This window comes from Giraffa tippelskirchi, chromosome 4, assembly GCF_054371585.1.
Source record: "Giraffa tippelskirchi isolate mGirTip1 chromosome 4, T2T-mGirTip1v1.2.pri, whole genome shotgun sequence".
Lineage (NCBI taxonomy): Eukaryota > Metazoa > Chordata > Mammalia > Artiodactyla > Giraffidae > Giraffa > Giraffa tippelskirchi.
Window position 1 is genome coordinate 26,992,302 of NC_137278.1, and position 19,127 is coordinate 27,011,428.

The following is a 19,127-nucleotide window of genomic DNA, read 5'->3' on the forward strand; positions in this document are numbered from 1 at the left end:
TACTGGCTACACATTTCTAACAATACACATTAATTAGACCTTTATCCTGTGTTCTGGTGTACTGCCTTAAACAGGTTTTCTATGTTCAATACAATCAGCTTTTTCACCTACTTTGGAAAGCCCATTTAATGATTTCACATTCAGAGTTGATATTACACACTAGATCCTAAGGATCCACGGCAGGTAGTATTATTTTGTTGAGAAACAAAAAGGCAGCTATCTGTGAGCCCAATTCAACCTGGATCTGCACATTAATATAGACTTATTATTGTCCTCTTTTAGAGAGGTAGTGAATCCTTGTTGTGCATTCTTAACTGGACACTGAGAAAGCAGACTCTGCATAAAATGCTGTGTCGCACTGAACTGTGTTCACCAGTTTGTCCTCTTTTGTTTTAAGCCATTTAGTCGTAGTAATTTGCAGTCTCAGAACAAAAGTATGTGTTATCCTAACAACTCTACAAGACAAAGATATTATCTCCATTTTACTTGTGAAACAATAGGCTTAGAGAAGCTAAATCCTTATTCAAGGATGCACAGCTAATAATTAGACTGAGTTTTTTAAAACTATATTTGAATAATTCACTTAAAGCTTTCAGTTATATTCTGCTAGAAACTATTATATTTATACTTATATATAAATATTATATTATGCTATAAACTATAAATAAACTATTATATCTGAATAATTCACTTAAAGCTTTCAGTAATATTCTGCCTCATGAAGAATGTTTAATGCCATATACCATTCATAAATCTGGGATATGTTTGAGGTTACATGGGGGAATAAACCATGCAAATTTTTTAACTATAAAATTTTAACTATATATTTGCCATACAAAGACAGAATTTTTACTGGGGAAAAAAATCTTTCAATGAATTGAAAACCAACATAATTCTAGTTGAAAGTATAATCTTCCACATCATCTTAACAGACTAACTAACATAAAAGGCAAAAAGTGTAACTGTCAAGTGTGCTACCTTCAATTTACACATTTTATGACAATAAGTATGCAAACAATATAAGGAACAAACTATAAACCAAAATAAGTTATCTGCTGCTTCCATTTCTACTACCTGTAATTTTTTTCTAAAAGCAACTAATTAATCTACCTTTCAGCATCTAGTGCTTCAAACTTTTTAAAAATACAAAGAGGGAGACCATCTTCACAGAAGATACTTAATAATCTATCTTCATTCATCAAAGAGCATTTAAACAGCCTGTTTTTAACTATGCAGTTCATACTAGTATTATATCTCATTCCTATCTCTACTCAACTTGCCAATATCCATTATTCCATCAAAAAGCCCTGTATGATTTCAAGACTGCCTGAATCTCACATCTTTAGTGAAAACTAAATTATCTCTGTGATTACTGAACATGAGGACACTCTTAAAACCTACCCCTACCCCAACAAAATACACACATGCACAAATAAGAACTCACAACTGTCATAAAACTTTTTGAAGTGTAGTATTCTGCAGAGTAACTGTAGAATGATCTTAAAACACTCCTCAGCCAATACAGTACAGTCAAATAATGCTTTAATGTAGAAATGTAGGATGTTAAAAGAATTTTTTTAAACAAGAAAGTAGCTAGTATTCAAAAATAAATTCACCTATAAAACAGAAAGAAACAAACCCACTCAAATTAAATTACTCATTTTGTTGAGATCGGGATACAGCTGACCCTTGACCAACACAGAGGCTAGAAGCATTGACCCCACAAAAAACATACATATAAATTCTGACTTTCCTCAAACTTAATTACTAATAGTCAGATTGCTGTTGACCAGAAGCCTTAAGAGTAACATGAAGAGCTAACAGACACATGTACACAAGTATATTTTTTGCTGTTTGGTCACTAAGTTGTGTCTGACTCTTTGGGACTCCATGGACTGTAGCAAGCTAGGCTATCCTGTCCTTCACTATCTCCCTGAGTTGGCTCAAACTCATGTCCATTGAGTCAGTGATGCCATCCAACCATCTCATCCTCTGTCACCCGTTTCTCCTCTTGCCCTCAATCTTTCCCAGCATCAGGGTGTTTTCTAATGAGCTGGCTCTTCACATCAGGTAGCCAAAGTATTGGAGCTTCAGCTTCAGTCCTTCCAATGAATATTCCAGGCTGATTTCCTTTAGGATTGACCAGTTTGACTTCTTTGCTGTCCAAGGGACTCTCAAGAGTCTTCTGCAGCACCATACCTCAAAGGCATCAATTCTTTGGTGCTCAACCTTATTTATAGTCCAACTCTTGCATCTGTACATGATTACTGGAAAAACTATAGCTTTGACAACAAACCTCTGTCAGCCAAGTGATGTCTCTGCTTTTTAATACACTGTCTAGGTTTGTCATAGCTTTTCTTCCAAGGAGCAGGAGTCCTTTAATTTCATGGCTGCAGTCACCATCTGCAGTGATTTTGGAGCCCAAGAAAATAAAATCTGCTACTGCTTCAACTTTTTCTCCATCTATTTGCATGAAGTGATGGGGCCAGATGGCATGATCTTAGTTTTCAGAATGCTGAATTTTAAGCCAGCCTTTTCACTCTCCTCTTTCACTTTCATCAAGAAGCTCTTTAGTTCCTCTTCACTTTCTGCCATAAGGGTGGTGTCATCTGCATATCTGAGGTTATTGGTATTTCTCCCAGGAATCTTGATTCCAGCTTGTGCTTCATCCAGCCCAGCATTTCCCATGATGTACTCTGCATATAAGTTAAATAAACAGGGAGACAATATACAGCCTTGACATACTCCTTCCCCAATTTGGAACCAGTCGGTTGTTCCATGTCTGGTTCTAACTGTTGCTTCTTGAACTGCATACAGATTTCTCAGGAGGCACGTAAGGTGGTCTGGTTTTCCCATCTCTTGATGAATTTTCCAGTTTATTCTGATCCACACAGTCAAAGGCTTTGGTGTAGTCAATAAAGCAGAAGTATTTTTTCTGGAACTCTCTTGCTTTTTCGATGATCCAGTGGATGTTGACAATTTGACCTCTGGTTCCTCTTTTTCTAAATCCAGCTTGAACATCTGGAAGTTCACCGTTCATGTACTGTTGAAGCCTGGCTTGGAGAATTCTGGGCATTACTTTGCTAGTGTGTGAGATGAGTGCAATTGTGCGGTAGTTTGAGCATTCTTTGGCATTGCCTTTTTTGGGGATTGGAATGGAAACTGACCTTTTCCAGTCCTAAGGCCACTGCTGAGTTTTTCAAATTTGCTGGCATATTGAGTGCAGCACTTTCACAGCATCATCTTTTAGGATGTGAACAGAAACAATCCATGTATAAGCGGACCTGGGCAGCTCAAACCTGTGTTGTTCAAGGGTCAACTCTACTCTTAAAGCTGTGAAGCATGGTCTCAGCTTTCTTACTTCTAATTTAGTGGAGAGAAAAAAAAATCCAAAACAACTCTAATATAATCTAGTCTGTGGTTAACTTGGTACAAGAAAACTCATAAAGGAAAGATAATAATTCTAAGGGAGAGAATCACTATGTTAAATAAAGTAAATAAGTCAACAGCATTACAATCATTATATTGCAATCACTGGTTTATTTGTCTGTATTTACCACAAAAAAAGGTCAAATTTGCTGATACTAGGCAGAATGTTTTCTTCACCAGTGTCTCTGAAGTCAAGCACAGTATGCCATGTAGGTATTTGACACTGGTTGAATAAATTTATTAAGTGAATTAAGTAAAATAAATTAGGTAAAAATTTTGATCAGACCGAAAATTCTTAAATGGAGGCCAGAAACAAAACACAACAAAACTACACATAAAAGAGAAACATAAAATAGGTATTAGTTTCAGTATAATAAAACTTATTACTATTCTATTAATTAGACTAGTGTCTGATCAGTTTAAATTTAAAAATTAGTAATAAAATATATTAAGAGATCCTTGAAGTAAAAAGTATTTAATTGATATTAAAAGTCAATTGCAAGCAAGTAAAAAATGCCAACATACTGACATTCAAAGTCACTTTCCCCACCAACTCATAATAGGCTAAGTTATATTTTACCACAATTTTATAAGAAGTTCACAAAAATTCTAAACTCAGGGAATAGGAAAAGATCCTTTATTTAGTCAGAGAAGTAGCAGACAGAAATAAAAGCATTCTTCAAGGAGCAGTGTCATATCTTGGAATGAACTAGACAGACCTGGGCTCAAAATTTTTGTTCCTTACTAACTTGACAACTACAAGCAAGTTATTCAAGTGCTTTGAGAATGAAGTTTTATTTGTGTGTGTAGTATGAAGGAGAAGTCAAAGTTAATCTCTCCCTGTCTGGATACTAAATTGCTCCAGTTCAACTTACTGAAAAGACCATCCTTCCCAAACACACTACAGTGGCACCATGGCCACAAATCAGGTAACCAAACAAACAGGTCTATTTCTGGGTCCTTTATTTCACCAATTTATTTTCTCTACCCTTGTGCCAATACCACAACTTTAGTTACTGTAGTTTTAATAAGTTTGATATCTAGCAAATTTATTAAATTTTAAATTTGTTCTTGAAGACTGTCTTGATTATTCTTGGTTCTATTTTTCTATATACATTAAATAAATCACTTTGTCAGTTTCTTTAAAAAGCTGAAAAACTCTTACTGAGAGTGTGCTAAATCTGTGTATCAATTATAAGACAGTTGGTATCTTTATAATACTGAGTCTTTCAAACTACAAACATGGCATGTTCTCTTATTTGCCTTCTTCAACTTCAGTCAGTGCTTTATAGTTTACAGTGTAAAGATCTTGCCCTTCTTCCACTGGACTTATTTCTGGTTAAGGAAACAGTCTTATATAAAAATACCCTAAACATGTAAGTCAATTCTCCATATCACCCCATGCGACCCATGCTAACTTTCATTTTTAAAGGTTATTTGGCTAATAAAGCTGCAGGTTTCTCACAAAGCACATCTGCCTATATTTTAAGAGTTAGTTTCCTGATTCTATGTTTACTTAAAGTACATTATTTAGTGTATAAACAGTGAAATAATATAAGTTCTTGGTAAATTTTTGATAAACTGCAATAATTTTTAAGACATGCGAAGACTTATTTGATATCAGTAAGAAGGAAAGGTAGAGAAACAATTGAGTGAGGAGATGAAATGCAAATATGAAGGAAAGCTAGGGGCAATAAATAAAAAGTAAAACAACCAAATGATAGTAAATAACGATATACAGATTATAGCCAACAAAATTAAAGGCTCCAATTTGCAAAATAAAAATCAAGGGAAAGAGTATTTTAAAATACATACAATGAGAGATCAGACTTTTCTATTTTCTTTCATTCCATAAGCTGTTTTTTTTTCAAAAATTAAAAAATTTAAAACATGCAATGGTAAGCAGACCTCAGGTAAATGGAAGGAAAAGAAGGCAGGAAGAAAAAAAAAATCCATTAGTGAGGTGACGGGAGACAATATCAAAGGCTCATATAACCCAGATCCAGGAATTACAAGTCAAAAAGATGTGTGAATTGGAGTAACCCCTAATGTAAACTATGAATTGTTCCAAAGTGGTCTCTCTCTCCAGGTGAGTACTACTGGAAATTTCAGTGGGATAATCATTTTAAAATGAAGAGTTTAGCATCTGGCTGCTAGGTATTTAATGTCAACAGAATCCCCATAATCATCATGACAAGCAAGAACTGCTGTCATACAATTCCATATCAATCACCTCCTCATTCCAAGTATTTTAAACAGGCCCAAGTGATTCTGATATGGTAAACCACTGGATAGGATCATCAAATATTTTCTAGTCTCAAATCTGAGATTATCTTAACTGAATTAACTGGTGAAAACATTTTTCAGTCATTAGAAGCACAAAGTCACAGATAACATCGTTAAAGGATAATGAACAAAACGCAAGGGCAAAACTTAAATCACTGGGACCCCAAACCAGAACTCACACTAATGAATCTGTATACAGAAATGAAACATAATAAATTCTTCTACACAAGTAATAATTAATAGAATTTACTCACAACATATTTCATACTCATCAACAAATAAGTGACTTTTAGACACACCAATGGGTTGAAGCAATGCGTTCATTTAAACCACCATGAGAACCTGTAAATATCATTTTGTTTCAAGCTGAATCTATTCAGTTCTATATCGTACAATATATTCAGTTCCTGAATCACCTGCCTTATGAGTACCACGTATTCTTATTTCAAGGAGTAGATAATATTTGGGACTTTAAAAATGTCTAGACAAGAGCTTTTCTATAAATCTCAAGAATGACTGAAAAATGAAAGGGATCTAGAAGCCTAGTTATCTTTTATAAACATTTAAAAAACACACAACTTATGCCAGTGTTAAATATAATTAGAGGGGCTGATTAGAATCCTGTTATTGGCATACTTGGTAAAACTGTTCAATTGATTATAGAACAGCAGAACAGAAAAAATAGTATCAGGAGTTAGAACAATGTTCCAGCTTCAGTTCTATCATTTATGGGTTTGATCAAGCTTCTTGGGCTCATATGACCTATAACTGTCTCTTCAACGGGCATATTACTTAGCCACTCTATGTTAACAATTAGAATGAAATGAAATCATGAATATGAAGGTGCTTTAGAAAACTACCAAATGCTATTCAGTTACAGGGAACTTGGTACTTAAAGCATAAGAGTACTTTCAATGAAAACTTCAGAATAATTCATATTGTTTTCTGCTTCAAGGACCATATATGAAACTCAGCAAAATTGCACATAGCCTTAACAACTGATTTGGCCATTCTTGTTTTAACTCTTAAACATCTCATTCTGAGAAAAGTAGATGACTAAATTGGCTGAAGGTCAGCAATTTCAACAGATGCTGCTGCTAAGTCGCTTTAGTCGTGTCCGACTCTGTGCGACCCCATAGACAGCAGCCCACCAGGCTCCTTCGTCCCTGGGATTCTCCAGGCAAGAATATTGGAGTGGGTTGCCATTTCCTTCTCCAGTGCATGAAAGTGAAAAGTGAAAGTGAAGTCGCTCAGTCGTGTCTAACTCTTCGCGACCCTATGGGCTGTAGCCTACCAGGCTCCTCCATCCATGGGGTTTCCCAGGCAAGAGTACTGGAGTGGGGTGCCATTGCCTTCAACAGATAAACTACCACTAAACAGGAAAAATGACCTTAGAAGTTAATATTACCCCATCTACATTTCATAAAAAATTTTCTGTGATTAGGATAGAAGACGGATTACAAAGTTTTTAAATCTACTGCACTATTTGATTGCTGAATACACTATTTGATTACTGAATGCATGACATTAACAAAATGTTAAGTTACCTTCTAATTAACTAATTTCCCTGAGCTCATAGTTGTCATTCGACTTTTTGGCACCCTTTTTCTTAAGGAAAAAAATAAGCCAGTTCAAAAATGAAGAGGTACAGAGAAGAAAGCCATTTGTTCATCAAACTCTAATAAAAATACAGAATACTACTTTATACCCAAGAAGTTCCATATCAATCTAAATATTACGAGAATAAAGATTAAATAAGAAATCATTAACATATTGTAAACATTTACTCAAAGAAGAAAAAGAAAGGAAACAACTAGTTAGCTAGCTCCAGGTAGACGAACAAAATAAGATTGGAAATATTTCATCTTCTTTTACTGGGAGTGAACTATCTCAAAATAAGAGACTGACTTCTATCATAGAGAAATAATTTAAAACACAACTATTGGTAGAAGATTTTTCCCTCAACTCTATAAATCAATGTAACATGAGAATATAATTCATTTAATATTCAGTGCTGAAGGTAAAGCCCAGAATCTGACATAGCTATTTGCATTTCAAAATAAAACCCACTAATCTTAAAGTTGTTCTCTTTGTTTGTTCTTTTCCACTTGCTTGTCTGACCAGTGTTTTAAGTGCTTTTAACAAGTTATGGTCAAGCAGGTGCCAATCTGAAGGGACTCCAAATGCCTAAAGATAGTAAATATAGGATCAAAAAAAGGTATAGAAAGTGTTATCTTTCAGACTACAATGGACTGAAACATATCAACAATCCTAAAAGCTATCAATTTACACTACAGTTACCTGTAGTATATGATGATTTAAACACAAAAACAAAAAACCCCTACAAGTCACCTTCAGAAGTTGCTAAGGCATCAACTTATCAAAGTTACAAAATATAGGGGAGAAAAATCAAGCATTATCCTGATTCCTATATGAACTATGTATTTCAGGGTAATCTCACAATCAATGAGAGTTCTTTTCATAGAAAAATTCCAGCTAACCAATGCAAAAGGAATGACAGAGTTACAGAATCACCATTTTGCAATCTCTGAAGAAATATTCAGGTGATGATGAAAGGTTGCTAAGCTGTTAAGTGGATCTGGCTGATGTAAAAAACCAGATCATGGAAACAACCTCACAGGGGAACAACCAGATACATGTCTCCTGATATGGTGCAGCAGAACTATATAATCAAATAACAAAGCAAACAAACAAACCAGATCAAACCACAAAATTTAATTCCATTTTATAAAAAATTCAGAGAACAGAGGAACACATTAAATACCACCATGAGGAAGAATTCATCAAAGTCAAGAATGTGGGATATTCAATAGGACAAAGTTTCTTTCACAAATACATGTAGAGAAGAAGAAGAAAAAAAAAAGAGGATGGAAAAACGGTTTCATATCAAAAGACATGTCAAACAAATAATGGACCTTATTTGGACCTTGATGTAAACACAACAACTGTAAAAAGACATTTAAATCAATTAGGGAAGTTAGAGTAACGAGAATTATAATAAATGTTAAAAGGTATGATTTTGATATTGTGGCTATAAATGTTTTTAAAAAAGGAATCTCTTAGAAATTTCACACTATAATATGGAATATAAAATTACTTTTTCATGCTCCTGACTTCAGTATATTTAAAAAGGCTGCAAAATCTTAACAAAAATGTTTTAGGTTATAAAAAAATGGAACAACCAAAATCTATCAGTTGAAATACTGATTCTTCAATCACAAAGTGACTACTAGTCACCTAGTAGTTTAGTCATCTACAAAAAATATTTATGTTGATGAAATGACAACTATTTTTAAAAAATAAAACATCTCCTGGAAAACCAGAAGCACACAATGTTGTTATTAGCTTTTTCTGTGAATCAAGTAGCTAGCATGAGCAAAGGCATAGGATAGGTGGCTTAAAAAAAAAGATGTTTCACCCAGTATTTTAAGACTGTAGATATCTAAACCTACCAATAACTATAATGGTTACATGTCTTAACATCTCATAAGAAAATCAACTGGAACTAATTAATTCCAGTCAATTTTAATGAAATGGAAAATTTATCTCTATTTTATAATATTATATTCTTAGTGTGTGACCACAGTAAGATTATTTCTTAAATGGCTATGCAAATTCATTTCCTTAGGTATTTTATAAATCAGCAGCCTTGATAACCTAATTTATGGTATAATCCACTTCAGGAATACACAATTTAAAATATATTTTTTAGACCAAAGAGCATGTAAGTCTTGCATCATCAGTCAATGATATGAAAGTGAAGGACAGATTATTTTCATGAACACTATATGAAGAGCAAATTTATGAAATCTACTGAATTATTTCAACTTGGCAGGGTCTATTCCTTGTTACCAAACAAGGCTGCTAGTTATAATATGACTAAAGCTAAAAGAAACCAGGGAATCTCAAAAGAAAATAATCTACAGACAATTTCAATCAGAGGTGTATTAAAATACCAAATTCCAAGGTGAAGCTAACCTAAGGAGTTAAGCTTAAACTGTTGGGTACAAAAGTATCCAAGTACAATGTAGAACTCCTGGCCCACACGATTACTTCTCGTAACTGACTAGAATTCATTCCATAAGCATAATGCCATTTACACAGGCACTAAAGCACAACATAAGCAGTTAACAGTTGACAGAATCTGATCTGAAACTTACCTATGAAAAAAATGACAGGACATGACAAATATAATCTTAACGAATAAAACACAAAACTATTATGAAATATCTATTCTTAGGTATGTTTTGTTCTAAATTTTGGTGTCAATTTCAAAGTCTCAAAGGCATGTTTTAAATGGGAGTAGTAGGAATGGGTCTGAATAGGAATAATAAAAATCGAGAACTGAATAGCTCCTGTGACTGAGAAAAGATAAATGAAGGAAGGTGGTAGACTAAAAACTGGTTAAGTTTACACAAACAGTGCTACAAAGCAGGTCTTAGGACCCCACTCAAATAAATTAATTGGTTGCATATAGTTAATATCCCCAAAAGAGCAAAGGCTCAGAACTGGGGTGGAGGACTAGTCTTTTTAAAAAAGAAATCTAGCCCACTTTGTAATAACATAAACCTAAATGATGATCACTGTTAAAAGATTTCTTTGTTACGTGGACACTTAACTACATTACTGAGCTTTAGGAAAAAACAGCTATAGCTTTATGACTGGGGGAGGGGCTCAAATATAATCACTAACTTATATTTGCTTACAAAAGCAAACATTACTTTTTAAATCACAAGCTGATTAATCTTTCCAAGCATATATAAAAATCAGCAATAGAACTCCTCAATTTTAAGTTGAAATGACTAGAATCAGAAAAATCCAAAACCTAATTTTAATAAAATACTTTGAAGAGATAGGCATTCATACACAGCCTCTGATATCCAAAAACCCCTCAAAATATCCTGTTAAATACGTGGTTAAATACTTCTTGGAGCAGGAAAAAGGTAACCACCAATTCAAATAATCCTGGGCCGGGGGCAATTTTAATATACAGATATAAACCGAAGTTCTAAATGTCCCAACTTCAAGGGTACAAAAACCCTAGAACATTTTTTCTTAAATAACATATTCAAAAGTAACAGAAGTACATGGACCAAACCCATACATAGTAAGATTCTCTAACTCACAAACATACTCAATTCATATACCCTGATATAACCCTTTGGTAAAAGGCCAAAGCAAAGACCATCATACTAAACTAAATTATTTAAAGTTCAATAACTATGTGACTAACATTTTGCTTTTGGTGTGCACAAACTTTTGATGGTGAAATTTATTTCACTATCACATATAAATAACTGACTTTTCAGATGAACTAAAACACACACAAATCAAAAGCACAGACGAGAAAAAACACACCACTGTATTTCATAAAAGGAATAAAAAATACAATAGGGGTCTTTACCTTACTGTACATCAGACCCTCACTTTGAATTTTCACAAAAGTAGAACTTTTTCAAAAGGATAATATCTAAAAGCAAAAGCAATTTGGCATGTTTTATCCAACATTAAATATTTTACACATATCATAAAACATATACACAAACACACTTACATGTATACATACGAATAAAAAGGGTTTTGGTTTTTTTTTTTACCTAAATGCAAACTGGATGAGGATCCATGTGATGAAAGTGATGGCGGTGGCGTAAGTGAATGTCCTGGAGTTTGGCTTGGCAGAGGCATGCCTATTGGACTTGGAGAGGAGGAAAATCCCAGACTATTGTAAAATGGTTGCCCTATGGGTGCTAGGCTGCTACTAGATCTTTTGTACAAGTCAGAGCTAGTAGATAGAGACTCTCTCCTTGTGGCACTACTACTTGCAGAACTGCCAACTGAAGAAGAAATAAAAAAAACCCTAATTACATACAGTGTTAACTGAATAGAACCTATCCCCAACTCTTGCTAGGAAATAACAGAAGTGATCACAATAATTATTTTTAGAAACATAACAGAGAGGATAATTACTGTGATAACTATATATACTGTGATAACTATATATACTAACTTATTAATCATAAAAGGGTATAAACGCACCCCAGGAAAATGACCAAATATTGAAAAGCAGTCATATGTTCATTATTTCACACATATTTACCACTGACACATATGATTACTGTGCTTTAATACCCTGGTATGATTTATAAACCCTGAAATTTTAAGTTGTCTGCTATGCTAGAGATTAAATTCCATAAGGTTATATTTTGGTAGTATCCTAACCTTTGGAACCAAGTTCTTAGACTTCAACCCAATGCCAAGAAAAGATTATACTGATAAACAGAATATTAATACATTTCCCTTGCCATTCACATTTGATTTGGGTTTCAGCTTGTGTTCAAACCATAGTCCTTTAAGTCCATATTGGCCCGAATATTAGTCAGCTGTGAAATACAGTGGCAGCTTACTCCTCAGTACTTTTCACACTACACATTCTCCTGATTCTTCAACAGCTAAATTACAAAATACATATGGAAAAACCAAACTTTAACTGCTAGCTCTCTGTTTTCAACCAAAGACATGCATTCACTTACCCCTCGAGATCTTCCATTCTTAAGATGATAGTCTGGCCTCGTGAACTGCTTACTCAGGTAAAGATATTACATCCCTTACTGTACTACATACCAGTTTTTTGTTTTTCACTTAATCCCCAATTCAACTATTAACTTTCTAGTCCTTTTTTTCCTTTTATATTTTATAAAATCGTAAAAGAATGGTAGGTTCACATTACCATGTAGCTATGCAACCCAAGATCTGGCTATTAATCAACATATATTTGGATAATCAAATTCTTTACAAAGTATTTTTAAAAGGGTTGTCCAAAACTCCCAATTCACAAGTCTCACTTAGAGCCTGTATTTTCAATTATGCTTTTTTTTTAACTGTCTCTAATAAGCCTTTTAAACTAAATCCTTTTATATTCAAGATAATATCATATTACATTTTTAAACCTGTAAAGTTTTTAAAGGACAAGCTCTATATTCGGACCAATATGGTTAATTCTTTTAAAGAAAATTTTAATAGGTCAATTATAAATAGGCCATAAGGGTATAGATTAAAGAGAAAAATTAAGCAGAGCACATGATGGTAGACCAAGGTAAGCTTATTAATACAGATAGAAAACTTAATTACACTGGTTTTACCAAAATCAAAATCCTATAAAGGAAAAATACCAGGCTCATACTACTGTATTAAGCAAAATATCAAATTAACAGTATTCAACCTGTTAAACCAGTGAATGCAGTTTCTGAAGGACTGATCAGGTTTTAATGAAATTCTTACTTTTTAAGATATATTATAGGGAAATACTAAGTAACTATATGCATTTTTAATACAACAAATAAACACTACTGTAAGAATGGTTTTGGCAAAATTGTCAACGTATGCTATATTAACTATGCTAATTTAAAAGGACACTGTCAAAGTGATTTTTCTAAAACATGGCTACATTTGTAATTTCTATTTATTTCAGAAAACACTTAACTGACAAGGAAAAAGACAAAAGCCCTCTAAATGAGAGCAGCAGCACTATCATTCCCCTGGCAAATAATCAAAGAAACCATAGTTTTGACACATGCAATATCATTTTCCTCTAAAAAGTAAAAGCCAAGCGAAACATTTAAAAGTAATTCAGAAATAGCTTTACTTCAAACATAAACAAGCTGGCTTCTTAAATTTTACTATCTGCCTAAATTATCTGCAACAGTATGACTATAAAATACAAAACAAAATATACCTAAAATATTTAAGAGGCTAGACAATGACAGTGGAGTCACTAATCATGTATCAATTGTGGATAAAATGTTAAATCATGAACTTTCAACTGTAAAAGAACGTTCTAAATAACAGGCCGTAGAAATGGTGATTTAATCTCTATATTACAATGGCTAAGCTTCCTGGAGAGCTGAGTTATAAACTGGGGTATTTAACACTGTTAAGCATTAATAATTTCATCATATGGGTAAGAGAATGACTGTGTACATGGTACTGTGTATATACATGTGCATATAAGCATATTTCAGATTTCACATAAGTATGGAATTGCCATAATGTGAAACGGTAATGGGTAGATTTCGAAGGGTACGTAAGTGCACCACTTCATTGAACGCTCACAAAATGTCCAAGAGGAGGGAGATGATAGGTTTTTTACTGGTATTTAGGGATACCAATCATTAATGTCCTCTGAAGCAAGGTAAAACAGAGGTACCCCAAGCTGGAAATCAGAATGGAGTAAAGCAATGCTCATAAATAAGGGAGAATGAAGATGATAATTTTTTGGCAGAGGCATCTGCAGGGGACAACTATAGAAAACAAAATATTGATGACCAATCAGCTCCTGAATACAGGGGGAAGGGTCTTACAAATAAAGAGACAGGGGAATTTGGGAGTATACCAGACAATCAGTGACATTTTAGTATTACAAAAGGGAACAGGATATTTATCTTTTCTCTATTTTTCCTGTATTATTTAGGGCCTACAAATCTGCAGAAACTAGTTATTTCCACGAAAGTTTTTTTTTTTTTTTTAAGTTATCTGTTCTTTTGATTTTCTTCAGCAATCTAGGATTATCTGGGACAACTGCTTGTCAACTGTTAGAAACAAAAAATGAGTCTATGAGAGCACCTGGGCTACATATAAAAATACTAAGTTTAAAAGTAATGAAACAAATCAAATAGAAAAATTAAAAGACTGAATAGTCTCTATGTTCACTAGATTTTTCCTGAGAAGTTCCCATGCCCATTCTTTAGGCAATTTTTTTATTGGGCAAATATGGTATTTCCTTTTTGTATCTCATTATATCAAAAAAGAATTAAAAGTTAATAGGTGTTCTGGACCATCCCTATTAAAAACGTTCAAAGAATTCAGAAGATACTTTCTTAGAAAACTGGCAAAAATAGTTAGTAATGACTGGCATGTGTTAGTTTGGCCATTTTTTCACACCAGAAAAGAATATAATTTAATGTGGTGGGAAACCAGATGAGAAGCAGATTTTAAGACTCAAGGACACCAGAGAAATAAAACATTTCTTGAGGTGTGAATAAATGTCCCTTATAAAGAAAAGGCTGTCAATTATACCAAAAGAATGAGAGTAAGCTGTTTTTTCCCTAATGTTTCCTGAACACTCTGGAAACATCAGAGACTGATAATACATGTGTCAACAGGGTGTCAATGTGGGCCTCTTCTGATTTCAGCTCCTTCTCAGTTACAAAATCAGTTTCTGTGGGTACATTATTTATTTTGTGAAGCTATTTAAAATTAGGATTTCTTAAGTATTATGTACAAAACTAGGATACGAGACAGGGGGAGTCTTTTTAAATGTATTTTTAGTGATAAAGGCTAAGTTGTTTAACCTAAAATAAATACAGGCATCCTTACTGTAGGGGCTTCTGTTTAGAACATTTCATTATATTTTATTTTTATATATTATACCAAATAGAGACCATAAATAATCATTAACATTTAATAAGAATAAATCATCTGATGAGCACACAGATAATTATTTTAAAATATCAGAACTTAAGATGGAAAAGTTTTTACTGCCTCAAGCATTAATATTATAGGGAAAAGGGAAGAGCTAGTAATGAGCATAATATATAGCCCAAACGAATCTTACTAAAACAAAAATTACAGTAGTATAATTCTTAAGGCCAGGGGAAAATATATTATATTTGATTAAAGAATGGGCTGCTTGAAATGAGTTAAACATTCATAAACACTGCAAGAGGTTTCTGTCTACAAAACTAAACCAATAACAGTATCTTATTCCTGTCCTTTCTACACTACTAACTATTGTTCATATTAATATAAAAACAAATACATGTACCTCATGTCCACTTAGCAGAGTACACTCATCTTAAAAAGAAACTTACCTGATGAACCAAATCCACTGAGGGCTGAGCCTATAGCAGCACCCAAAGAGCTACTGCTTCCAAAGCCAAGAGATGTACTTCCAGGTTGGCCAGGTCCGTGAGAAAATAAAGAACTGCTCTGGGAGCTATTAGTCAGAGAAGTGCTCCCATAAAATGAATTAGACTGCAGATTAGTGCTTGGCTGCTGCTGCTGCTGCTGCTGCGGTGGTTGCTGAGTGCCAATTGGCCGGAACAGACCATTTGTGCTGCCTGTGAGACTATTTGCAGTTCCTCCAGCTGCTGCTGCCGCTGCTATAAAATAAATTTCAGACACTTCTTATAGCTACCCAGAAAACCATTTTCTATTTTTAAAATATCTCAAACAACACCAGAAAATTATTATCCCTGAAAATGTCAGTTACACTTACCAGCTTGTGCTGCTGCTGAACTAATTAAAACAGGTGTTGGAGCCATTAATCGAACTGGAGCTCCAAGGCCAGTTCTTGCTCCAGGGCCAACCACTAAGGCACCAGTCTGATCATAATAGGCAGTTGGAGCTAGTACTTGATAGCCTAGATAACAGCAAAATAAATGTTTACCAACAAAAACATTAATATAGAAAGCATGTTATTTACTTTCTCCCACAGTTGTTTTTATCAACCAGCAAACACAGTTATTTTTACTGTGAATATAAAACCATTAGTTACTATATAAAAAGCAAACACATCTAAGAAGGTATTACTAACTAAAAGAAAATCTAACAAAGCCTAAATAAATTTTTTCCCTGAATTTTGACAGCGATGCCTCTTGCTTATGGACCACAGAATGATGAGATTAGTCCTTGCTTTTGAAACTACAAGTAATAAAGGGCTGATGCTTGAAAATTATCACCAGCAATTAGTTCTCCCAAGAGGAGAATGGGTAAAGACTAAGCGGAGTGAGGGAAAACAGTGTAAGATTCATTAGGCAATTTTAGTAAATTTCTAAACCAAGTGCCTCATTGACAGCATTCCCTCAGATTTTCATTTGCAAGCAATCCTTTAAAGATAAAATCATGATATAAACAGGTAACTTAAAATCATGAAGTTTAACAGTCAATCTGTAAAGGGTCTCAAGCTAGAGTCTGAATAAAAATCACATAGGCATCAGTTGTATTACAACCTTGACCACAAGGTGGGTGACAATTGGCACTGCTCAGAACTATAGGAAGAGTAGTTTTTCTCTTCACAGACTTTCTCAGTTCCTCATCTGAACCACAGAACAAAAAATGATTATTTCGAACAGAAAAGTGGCTTTTTTGCCAATCTTCTCAAAGATGATGCAAAATAACAAATACCACTCAAGATGCATGAGAGAGAAGTTAACTCTATCTCTATCTCTCTCTCTCTCTCTATATATATATATACACATACATACATACATACAGTGGATACTTTAAGGCCAATAGGTTTATTCTCTCCCAGGACTCAGGTTGAAAAGGCTGTCTTATATAGTAACAAAGACTCAGGCTCAAAAGTGTGAGGACCACTTGCAAAAATGTACTAGCAACCTTGGATATTTTTAAATTTAAACATCACCTTCCAAATTAGGACCAAAACTTTCACATGTTAAGGCTGTTTTAATAAAATGCAGTAACTCTGATTCACAATTGCAGCTTTATTACAATGGGTATGAATTAGGAGGACCAGCCAAATGAAGGGCTGCACAGGGCAAAATCTAGGAGGGAATGACCTCTCCTCTCAGGAGAACTAATTGGTAATAATTTTCAAAGACCTCTCCTCATAGAATGAACACGATAATTTGAGAAGATTATCAGATATCCAACTGCAACTCTCATATAGAATATGCAAGTCTGGAGTTTACTAGAGATGTTCAGGTTGGATTTACAAATAAGAGAGTGGTCAACATAAACATGGTATAAGCTAAAAACGATCCAACCACCAAGAAAATAAAAGGGTAGGGCCTATGGCCTGGAGGGTACTTCACATTAAGAGGCTGGAGAGAGGAGGAACCAAGGAAGTGACTGAGAGGAAACAGCCAGGAAGAAAAAAACCAAATCGGAACACAGGGGTCTCCTGGAGGCCAAAGAAAAAAGAATTTTAATGAAGACTGAGCAATTAACAATGCAAAATGCTGCTAAAAGGCATTAAGAATTGAGAACCAGACTAATGAATTTAACAATATGGAAGTCATTCTGGTAAGGATGATAGTCAGTGTGGTGAGTTTAGTAAAGAATGGAAGAACCATAACAAGTACAGAAATGCTTTTGAATTTTGCTGTAAAAAGGACCAGAGGGGAGCTACAGAAAAGGGGCTGAGAATAAATTTTTTCTTAACCAGAAAATGTTCTTGTTTAGCAGAGCATGATACTTCTTAAGTGTTTAAAACATTATTGTGAAATAAAACATAAAAAGTGCAAAAACCAAAAGTACATTATAATGATTACAACACAATAAAGTGTAACCTCCATGCAAGTCAAGAATAGAAATAGAAAACTGCCTGGCACCCACCTCTTGTAAGTCCCTGCTCTGCCACAATATTCTCTTTCCCTTTGTTGTTTAATCGCTAAGTCATGTCTAACTCTTTGTGACCCCATGGACTTGTAGCCCGCCAGGCTCCTCTGTCCATGAGATTTCCCAGGCAAGAATACTGGAGTGGGTTGCTATTTCCTTTTCCACTTCTCCAGGGGATCTTCAGAATTACACAACATCCTACCTCCCATAAATGGTCTCTCTCTAAACAATCATTTGAATTATTTAAAAAATTTTACATACAATTCATCCATGTTGTTATACATAGACTATGTTTCCATTTTCATTATTGTGTAGCACCTCACTAAACACACACCATGATAAATGTATCCATTCTACATTTACACTGTTCCCAGTTAGGGGCCATTGCCAACAGTACTGCCATAAACATTTTCATATATGTATGCTGGTGTGTTATGTGTACATATTTCTCTAACCTAAATGTATAGCAGCTGACACCCTGAGTTAAAGGGTATGTGTATTTTCAAACTTTAGTAGATAATGCCCAACTGCCTTCAAAGTGGTTGTGCAAATTTATACACTTAACCACCTTGATATTAAGCGTTCTCACTGTTCCATGACTTTAAAAATACTTGATAAATTATCAGACTTTTAAAAACTGGCCAATCTGAAAGATGGCAGAAGCGGTTTTGCCTTTCTTTACTCAGAAGGAAGTTGGGTGTCTTTTCAGATGCTAATTGTGCCTCGGCATTTCCTCTTGGGAAAACAACTGTTCAAAGTTTCTCTCACCCATTTTCCTACTGGCTGTCTTTGTTATTGATTTATTTTTATTTATTCTGTAAAATAATTTTATTTTTGGCTGTGCTGGGTCTTTGTTGCTGCAAGGGCTTTTCTCTAGTGGTGTGAGGTTTTTTCTTTGCAGTGGCTTCTATCGAGGAGCATGGGCTCTACGGCATGAGGTTTTCAGTAGTTGCAGCTCACCGGCTCAATAGCTGTGCCTCCCTGTTTCTATAAGACAGGCTCAACAGCTGTGGTGCAAGGAGTTGAGGCGCTCC

At 34.4% G+C, this 19,127-nt stretch overlaps 1 protein-coding gene across 32 annotated transcripts in view; it reads right to left on the reverse strand.

Annotated features, from left to right (window-relative positions):
- PUM2 (pumilio RNA binding family member 2) overlaps positions 1 to 19,127 on the reverse strand; it is a 99,632-nt gene that overhangs the window by 16,251 nt on the left and 64,254 nt on the right. For 16 of the 32 annotated variants that reach the window (XM_081593621.1, XM_081593625.1, XM_081593641.1 and 13 more), the window contains 3 exons: positions 16,010 to 16,153; positions 15,603 to 15,893; positions 11,334 to 11,570 (listed from right to left, as the gene is read on the reverse strand). In XM_081593621.1, the coding sequence (XP_081449747.1) occupies positions 11,334 to 11,570; positions 15,603 to 15,893; positions 16,010 to 16,153 (672 nt within the window). Of the gene's footprint in view, positions 1 to 11,333; positions 11,571 to 15,602; positions 15,918 to 16,003; positions 16,154 to 19,127 lie in introns of all 32 variants that reach the window. The other 16 variants (XM_081593630.1, XM_081593638.1, XM_081593640.1 and 13 more) reach the window with 4 other exon arrangements.